The 9,511-nt window shown below is 42.4% G+C and overlaps 1 protein-coding gene across 6 annotated transcripts in view; it reads right to left on the bottom strand.

Moving 5' to 3' along the window:
- Positions 1-204: 204 nt before the first annotated feature.
- Positions 205-9,511, bottom strand: part of Atxn7 (ataxin 7) — a 162,550-nt gene continuing 153,243 nt past the window's right edge. For 4 of the 6 annotated variants that reach the window (XM_028894492.2, XM_028894489.2, XM_028894490.2 and 1 more), the window contains 3 exons: positions 6,698-7,673; positions 5,873-5,939; positions 205-4,232 (listed from right to left, as the gene is read on the bottom strand). In XM_028894492.2, the coding sequence (XP_028750325.1) occupies positions 4,123-4,232; positions 5,873-5,939; positions 6,698-7,673 (1,153 nt within the window). In that variant the 3' untranslated portion in view covers positions 205-4,122. The remainder of the gene's footprint in view (positions 4,233-5,872; positions 5,940-6,697; positions 7,674-9,511) is intronic. The other 2 variants (XM_037208671.1, XM_037208672.1) reach the window with 2 other exon arrangements.

The raw sequence follows: 9,511 nt of genomic DNA, 5'->3' as shown, positions 1-9,511 counted from the left end.
ACTACTGACTTCATCTCCTTCAGGGTCCAACACTGTCTGCTTACACAGGGATTAACGTCATCTAAGGCAAAGCAGTGTGAGGTCTCTAGAGAATTCACCTGTCCTGTACGAGGGCTGTAGCAAAGATGTCTGATGTAAAGCTCATGGGAAAGGTACTAAGTGAGAGGGCTTAGTACCACAACAAGGCAGAAACATGTAAAATAGTTCATGCAGCCAACCTTATTTATTGAGAAGTCCTAATTTTATTGCCCATTTAATAACATGTTTGTTCAACAAACTAATTTCTCATAAAGCAAAGCACAACTTTTCTTATAAATAGTATAAATTATTTTATTTACAGAAACTTGTTACAAAACAAATAGACTATATATTTCTTCTCTTTTAAATATCCAAAGTAATTTTCTATCCCTTGACGTTTGTTCATTTCTATACAGCAGCCAACACAAAGTCCAGCTGAGATGCTCTTGATTATGTGTACACATTTATCAAACTATTCACACATTTTAACACAGGAGGATTGCTTTTATAACCAAGCTTAAAAAAAAAAAAAAAAAGCAGAATTCTTTCAAGGCCCTGCATTCACACTGACAATATGTAGTGCTCATTTCAGTGATCTGAAAAGGTAAAATGTTTTACAATAAGATGTAAAAATGATTATTTTCTTTTAAACAATGAAACTTTTAACAATCATTTTTCAAAGCCTAACTTTTCCCCGGCCTGGGACAGAATGGAGACAGACGTTAAGAAACCCCTTGGCAACAGAACTCTTACAGGAGACAGCTGCCTTTATAAGTTACATTGTTTTTCAAATTAAACATTTTGTCAATGTTCTCAGAGGTACTTCTTGTATTTTCTTAATACAAAATATTTTAAATATCCTATCTTAAACTCTTATTTCATGAGTAACAAAACAGCTGCTGGCTGACAACAGTTTATAACCCTTGGTGGCACTGGGCAGTCCATTGCCAGGTAGATGACTGTGAACCCAAATGTCTTAATTTTAAAACCCCTTATAAAAAATTACCAGCCTTGATGGCTTTTAACTTCTCCCCTAAAACTTTAGAAATAATATTTAGGTGGAAAAGCAAACTCCAGAAGTTCAACTCAGCATTCAAGTCTTTAAAGAGAATCTGTCTGAGCTTCAACTAGGTTCAGGCACTTTCAGTTTTGTTTCGTTTTGTTTTCCCATTAGTTTAAACCACATCACATACTAATAACACAAGTGTGCTCAGAGTGTTACACACACACACACACACACACACACACACACACACACACACACATACACACACACACACACAACTAAAAGAAAAGCAGTGTGTCACTTAGTTCCATGTAGTCTATCTGGAAATCAGGCAACTGAGAGAAGCTACGCCCAATTCATCTGCATGAATCCACTCCAGAGACACTAAAAAGGACAGAGACTTTCACAGAACAGAGGCATCCCTTAACTGTAAAGGAAGCGGTTTCTAAACTATTGGCTTGGCAGTGAACCACTTCAAATTATAAAAAGGTATTTATTTTTATTAATTAATAAATAAATACTAGATGATCTCAATTGTACCAAAACAGGATATCAGAAAAAAAGACCTGTGCAAAAATACATATTTAAATATGTACAATTCATTTTTAACAAAATATGTCTTCTGAAATAGGGATACTTCCATATTTATAATAGAACAAGAAATTCCAAAATAAAGATACAAAAGTAGTTTTTTTTTTTTAATAATTCTTTGTTCATCATTGCAGCACTTTTTTTTTTTAAAGTTTAAGAAACTGCAGAAACTGTCAAGAATTCTATTGGAAAGAATATAAAAATTATCTTAGTTTTAAATTGACACCGAAGTCTGTCTAGAAACAATCCAAGTACTGCAAATTTGGTTTTTGCAAGTTAATCTAATTCAAAAAATATTTGTACTCCCATATTTTAAGTGGTCTTAACTGTTCATCATCATAAAAAGTAGTTGTCAGAGAAAATAAAATATCTGAACAGTCTAAACTTTAGTAGCACTGTTTAGAATATGTCTGTTTGTGGCAGGCAGAATCCAAAATGGCTTTTCCTAATCCCGAGGCTCTGTGTTACCTGGAGATATAATGAAGTTCAATTAAAACCCCAGTCTAAGAAATCAAATGATAATACTCACTAATCTAAGTCTCTACTTTATTCTGAATAAACTTCCAATTGTGGCTCCTATTCACATCTTTCGGAACAACATGACCTGTCTATAAATTCCATCATTAAAAGCAACTTAATTTATAACCATCAAGTCCCCTTGGCTCTGAGAATAAATTCTACCCACACCCCATTGCACTTGTCACCAAGTAATTACTATGTAACTGAGCCCCTCCTACCTCCTCCTCCACCACTGGGATGAACAACAGACTGGTCCCTCCTACCCTGACCACACTGGTCATCCATGTTCTCTCCTTATAGCTCTCTTCTAGCGTCATCTTTAAAACATTCACTGACTGATTGCATAATAAGTGAATAAGATTCTGTTTTCCCTCCCTTAAAAAATTCAACATTTTACATTAATTTATAGTTAAAGTATCTGCATAAAGTCTTTGTGTTCTTACAGAGTAAGAGTAAGTGTAGCAATTCACATTATGAGGCTGGTAACCAAGTATTTATTCATTCTACCTGTTGTTGACTGAAATTCCCTGAAACTCAAGTTTGTTACCTAAGAACTGTAGGGAAAGGATGCACTGACTGGACTCTGCCCAGACACCGGCCAGGACAAGGAGAAGAGCCCCGGGGACTGTACTCTTTTGGCCACTCTACTGTACTCTCCTAAGCCAGAAGACTTGGTTGTCTGTGCAGGAGCTGTGGTACTGGCCCTAGATCCTCCCCAAATTCACTGGTAGACAACTTTTCAAGCAATGTTAAACATTCTTTGGGAATGGGGTACTGAAAAATCGTAAGAGGGATTTACATCTCACTGAAGGAAGAGGGCTATCACTATCACGAGGAAGGAGGGTGTGCGTGAGTCAACACTGCTGACCCTCACAAGCTGCTCCCTCCCCGGGCACACCCAAGGCTCTCTGACCACCCTTCCTTGTGTCTGCTTCTTGGCCCACTTGCATCCACATCAAATCTCTAGTGGCCTGAAGGGGGCTGTGACACACACAAGGACGGCAGTCCTGAAAGCAGACACCTACACTTCTCCAAACATTTCTGAAAGAGGAAATGGGAGTAATGCCTTGGAAATATTTAAGGACATCATAATAACTTTAAAAAGGCAAATCTTAAAAAGCAGACTGAGTAAGACAATCAGCCCACTCTGACACACTGTTCAACATGAATGCATTGAGAAGAGAAGTCCGTGTCTTTGGAAATCCTGTAAGGTTTGCCCCACTTCATGATTTTTTTCACCTCCCCAAATCCGGTGTCCCAGCTGGTTTTTCATCACCAAAACTAGTTTTCCTTGTCTCTCCATCTTCCTTTTCTTCATTGTTCTTTATTTCTCTCCTTTTATCACACATGCTTTTGTACCATGAAAACTAAGCTTCTGAGATACTTTCAACTTAATATCCGGTTATGAGCAGCTTCAAACCAGTTCTTAAGTTTGAAGAACTTGACAAGCTTCTTATCCCACGTTACCTGGAAAGGGCTTGGCCACTATGTCATGATGTATTGACCAACATCAGTATTCTATCCTGAACACTGCTGTACAAAATCTAAAGCCAGATATCCTCTAGGAGGCTAGTCAGGATGCAACTCGCTCCCCTTTCTTTGGAAGGCCTCCAGTCTCCAGTTAAAGTGCCTACCTCCTGGAGAGTGACCTACAGGTGAGAATGTGTTCAAAACAATTCTGGCAGAGAAAGGAGGAAGAGACAGAATGCTCTTGCCAAAACATTCTTTTGCCCAGCCAGTCTACTTCAAGAGTGGCTCCACGATATGCTGTAAATTAAAAACAAAATGGAAAAAACAAAACACAAACAAAAACTTCTCACAGATTGGTAGCAAGCAGTCCAGACCACTTTAACACTGATGAAGCAATCCGGTGGCTGAACTTGATCCAGTGTCCTTTGTGAGTTCTCACGGCTACAGACACAGCTTCAGGAAATCCTTGTCAAACAGCCACAGGTTACCCTGGAGCCCACACGAGTTTACAAAGAGACTCAAAGGCATCGTGGGGTCCAGAGTGCAGAGTAGAGGTGTAACTTGTCTTCAAAAATGTCTGGATTATTCCTTCCAGTGGTACTGTCAGCTGTCAGGGACGTGCCTTTGGCTTTCAAAAAAGAGAGAGTGAGAAAATAATAAGTAATTGGCTAAATGCTGTGCTCCCAATTCTACACCAAGAGACCTCACACTGAAGCTCCACTGACCTGCTGGGGCCAGGGAGAGCCCTCACAGGGCCGGCCTCAAGCTTTGTAAAGACTTCCTTCGGAAAACCGGCAACAAGAGGTGGCTGCCTGGGTTTCCAGCTCTCAAGTTTACCTTCTAGTCTAAGTGTTTTGAAATTTGTACCTTTAACGGCATTCTAGGATATTAATTTGGAACAGAACAAGTGCTAACACACAGGTGTGGCAGTTTACACCAAGGCACTGCCCACAGCACTGGGAAGAAACTCTGCCCTTCCCATGGGGTAAAATAAGGCCTATTGGCCAAGAACAGACTGAGGGAGGGGGCACTACTACTCATTGCCATGTCTTGGGCTTCCCATATCCCTTCTGTGTTCAAAGACCAGCCAGCCCAAGCAACACCATTTTAAAAGCCGTCTCCTCAGGAAACAACAAGATGGCGTTTCTACTTTTCTAGAAACAGTGTTTGTTTTCAGACAAAATCTCTCTGTGTAGCCCTGGCTGTCCTAGAACTTAGTATGTAGAACAGGCTGGCCTTGAACTCAGAACTGCCTGCCTCTGTCTCCCAAGTGCTGCGATTTAAGATGCATGTCACCGTGCCCACTTCTAGAGACAGCATCCTTTAAAGTGCTTTTAAGCCATGTGTTCCTCTGAGATTTTTATGCAGCTTTTTAGATCCCTCCCAGTCAGATAAAACACTATGTAAAGTTCACATATTACCTCTGATTGCAAGCCACAGAGTCTCCACAATTTGTGAAGTATAATTAAAAATAAAAGACAAAAGCATCTCAACAGAGAAAATCTATACCATAAACTTGAGCTGCAATTGATTTTAAGAATCCAAACTTGAACTGTCTGGATCTTCCTAGTAAACAACCCCCAACCCCATATGGGAAAATTAACTGGTAGAGCATAAACCAAATTGTCCAAGATATGTAGGCTGTAGTAGACTTTTAAAAAGGGGGTGGAGGAGCAAATTTCACACCCAAGCCTAGCTCTGCAATTTCTCTTTAAACTGGTCCCATGTTGGTGGGTCCATACTCCACTCCCAGATCTCCCATAAGCATTGTTAAGTCCCTGCTGCCTCCAACACCCACCTCTACCTCCACCTCTCCATCTGTTACTTGTGGGGAAGAGGAAGGTCTATACAAGCCCAACGGTTTAAATGAAGACTGTGCTCTATGCTGCAAACGTGGAGTTGATCTTACAACCTCTCCTGTAGAGATATCACCCCACAGGATCCACGCTCAGAGGGGGTTTAGGGGTAACTATATTTTTTCTTGCTGAGTTTGTACTTCGGCCACATGAACTATATGAATAACCACAACATAAGCAAAAGCAAAGTTCACATTTGCCCAAGTACTCCTACTCTGAAAGGCCAAACTTAAGCAGCTACTTTGAATTTAAATAGGTATCTCCCCCATTAATTTTGACACTGTCAATTCACACAAATACTGGAGCAAAGTAAATTACAATAGGAAATGCCTTGGCATTTTTCTGAAATAACCCTAAGTACTTAAGTTCTGAGGATGAGGAAAAGGGAAAATAACATAAAAGAGAGCCTCACTTTTTAAGTCAGGGCTCTGGGGTGCTGCTGCTGCAATTCCTGTTCGTAAGCAAGGAGAGAAGATATCCTGATGAATGAAATAACAAGATGAGAGATGAGCTGAAGTTGGGGCAAAAGAAGCTGGAAGAAAGAACTACATGAGCGACAGTCAGAAGAAACCAACAAGAAGGCTGGGGAACAGACAAGACACAACACAAGCAAGGCACGACTACTATGCACCCAGTGAGCTGCCTCCTAGTGATGGGCTGCACAGTACAGGTCCTCTGAACGTCTCACCTGGACAGGTTTCGGTCTTCAGCTGTGCCAACCCTGAATCTTATTTCCCACCTCCCTTGAAAGCAGGGAGGAGAAAATATGGGTGCAATTTAACTAGAATATTTGAAATTGCTCAAGATGAAAAACATTTCAAGCTCTTTTTTTTTTAAGGTTTAAAGTAATCGCTTACTAGAGTCAGTTGGTTTCAGCCTGGCTTTTTTCCTGGGAACATATTAGAACCACTGCACAGATTGAAAATGCTCCTTGCTCCCTTCACTAACAACATCAGGACACCAGCTCTGTGTCCTTTGCGGTCATGCCTGACGCTTTCTTCAGGTCCTGAAGGCACATTTGCTTTATCTACTCACTAACATCTTTGAAAGGTACTAGACATTCTGTAGAGATGTTTCCCTTCAGATGGACATAGACTTTCCTTGGTTAAAGATTACCACGAAAGCTGGACATCCATTATGGGCAAACCAACCAACCCAAGCATAGTTTTCAAAGCTGGCAAAAGACCCCAACAAAGAGGCAGGAGACACCTCCAGAAGGTCAGAGTCCATGTCCTACCTGATGGAGGAGGGAATTGTTCGTCAGTCCCTGGGCCCCTGGGATGGCGCCTGTGTGTTTCACGTGGACGTTGTTCATGGGTGGCAACCTGGCAACCTTTGGAGGTTTGCTGCCACTGTTGCTGACGTTGCTAGAGCCCGGAGAGCATTTTCTTTTCTTTCCTATGAGTTTGTCTAGAGGAGTGTGCGAGTGTGAAAAACTGCCCTGTGAGTTGACAGGCAGTTCACTGGACTGATGAATGAATGGGCCAAGGGAAAGAGTGGAGTCGCTGCTATTCACCATTACACTCATCCTCTTGATGGATTCTGCAGAGCTCACACCAGGGGGACCCCGTCCTGCCTGCTCATGCCGCAGGCTCACCGAGAGGGCTTTATTTGTCACACAGTTGAGGCCGATGCTGTGGGTTGATGTTGCTGCAGACAGGTATGGAGTCCCAGAGTGAGCCACACAGTTTTTCCTAAAAGAGTCCACGGAATGAGAAGAGGAGGAGGATGACGAGGAGGATGACGAATGAACTAACAGTGGGGAATTGCTTTTGCGTTTCTTTCCTGAGCCACCACTGGTACTGCTACTGGCATTGTGACAGTTACTGCTGTTAGCAGAAGACTCCTTGGGCCTTACAGACTTGCTAGGTTTCAATTTTTGAGGTTTTCTGGACAGAGGGGAGGAGGGGACTGAAGAGAGGCTGGAGGGTGTGGAGGGAGATGAGGATGAAGCAGATACTTGTCTGGATTGCATACTGCACACAGGATCCATTGCTCCAGAAACAGCAGGCTGTGCATTTAGAGTGGTTCCATGAGCTGGTACCGATTTGCTATTTGGGGAGATGCAGGTGGATGACAGCAGAATTGGGGATGTAGAGACAGTGGTTGCTGCAAAATAGCTGATCCCACCTTGTGATGTCGGCACAGAATTTGTCCGGTGTGGAATACGGGCAGAAACAGGTGATGTGCTACAGGGCACCGGTGGGATTTTCCTGTAAAAAGGAGATACCATGGGCAATAATTAACAAAGCTGGCCATGGATGGTTACAGATGGGCACCCCATTATCTTTGGCACTGAGAAACATACCCTCATCAAAGATCAATCCAAAACACAAACCCAATCCTGATGTATCTTTCCTTCCAATTCTTTATGCTTCCTGGAGTTCTGGAAACACACTGTGTATGCCTCACTCCTGTTACAATTCTAGCTTCATACCTCCACTGCTGATCTTTCTTACACCCCAAGCACATGCCATAATGCAAGAACTCCTGCATGTCCTCTGTCTGGGCCACGGCAGTTAGCTCTGGTCTCTGCTCATCACTTTAGTTTCAACTCATCACACTTTCTTAAGAAGTCTGCCCTGGGGGTTGGGGATATGGCTCAGTGGTTAAGAACACTGGATGCTCTTCAATTCCCAGTACCCACATGGCAACTCACAACTGTCTGTAATCCAGCCCCAAGTTATTTGACACCTTTATACAAACATGCAGGTAAAACCAGGTGATAGATTTTTGTGAGACTGGAGGTGACTTGAATATGTGACTACAAATCACTTACTCTCTTGCAGATGTTGTAACCTACAGCTTATATACCATTTTATCCATATAGTATTCAAACACTGAGGAAATTCAAGCAAGGATGAGTTAGTTAAGCAATAGGCAGGTGTGACTACTGGCCAGGACACTGCATAGGGGACTTTGTTTGGGTGGTATGAAGAACTATTATTATGTTTGTAATGTCTGGGCAAAGTACTGAGTAGGGGATGAGAGATGTTTGGAGAGTCAAACACAAGACACCCCCCTTTTATTTTAGCACTGAGTTTTGAAAATGTGACAGCATAAAAGAAAACCTAATGAGCCTGATAGCAGCAATAAAATTCAGGTGGTAACAGCTGGACATAAAGGTCCTGACAAAAGAGGAAGCTGGAAGATGACAACTGCTTGAACCAAGGGATGAGGCCATTTGGTCAAATGAGACCTGCACCTATTCAAAACAATACAATGGGCCAGCAGAGACTCTGTCCAGACCATCCTACCTTAGCCTGGATGCAGGGACCCTGGCTGATCCAGTGATGCGGCCTGAAATGCTGCCATGTGAATTCACTGCTAGCTCGAGGAATGAATGACTGTGTTTCTAAATCCCACACTGCACGTGGGCTTCTCCACTCAGCAGCACATTACAAGCACTTATGGAGCTTAAGCCACAACCATACTTACCACACAGGAAATCTCAGCATGAGCACACAGACATCAGCCAGTTCTCAAATCTCTCTAGCAGAGCCCAAGGTGAAGCCCACAGTGAGAAGCCTGGCTCTATCCTTGTGAAACTCACTGATATTACCTAAGAGATCTGCCAGAAACGTGAATTCCCAGGCCTCAGCCCAGACAACCTCAGCAGAATCTGTCTCTGAACAAGGTACCCAGGCAAGTTCTTGAGTGTAGGTTGCTCACTGGATGCAGTACCTGACTATGGCCACTGGGTGGCTCGTGAGGCTGAAACTTAAAGACTGGCTGCCTGAAAACAAACCCCAAGAAAAGATTTCTTCCATAGGCAATACGTGAACCTCTTGGAACGATATAACTGCTTCCTCTTTTAAAATATCTAATGAGCTAGATAAAGGTATAAAAGAAAATAATAAAAAGAGTACTATATGTGGAAATAGAAAGGTAGGAGATGGGGGAACTATAAAATATCTTTGGGTGACATCTGTCCCCTGCCCTTTCAGATCAGGGGCAGGTTTCAGAGAGCACAGGAGCTTGAGATGGTCTTGAGATCCAGAGAAAGGGCTGGTGGAATTCCACTACTGTTCAGAGCACCCAGGAGCTACGG

This window comes from Peromyscus leucopus, chromosome 9 (assembly GCF_004664715.2).
Source record: "Peromyscus leucopus breed LL Stock chromosome 9, UCI_PerLeu_2.1, whole genome shotgun sequence".
In the NCBI taxonomy this organism is placed as follows: Eukaryota; Metazoa; Chordata; class Mammalia; order Rodentia; family Cricetidae; genus Peromyscus; species Peromyscus leucopus.
This window is presented reverse-complemented; position numbering and strand designations above follow the sequence as displayed.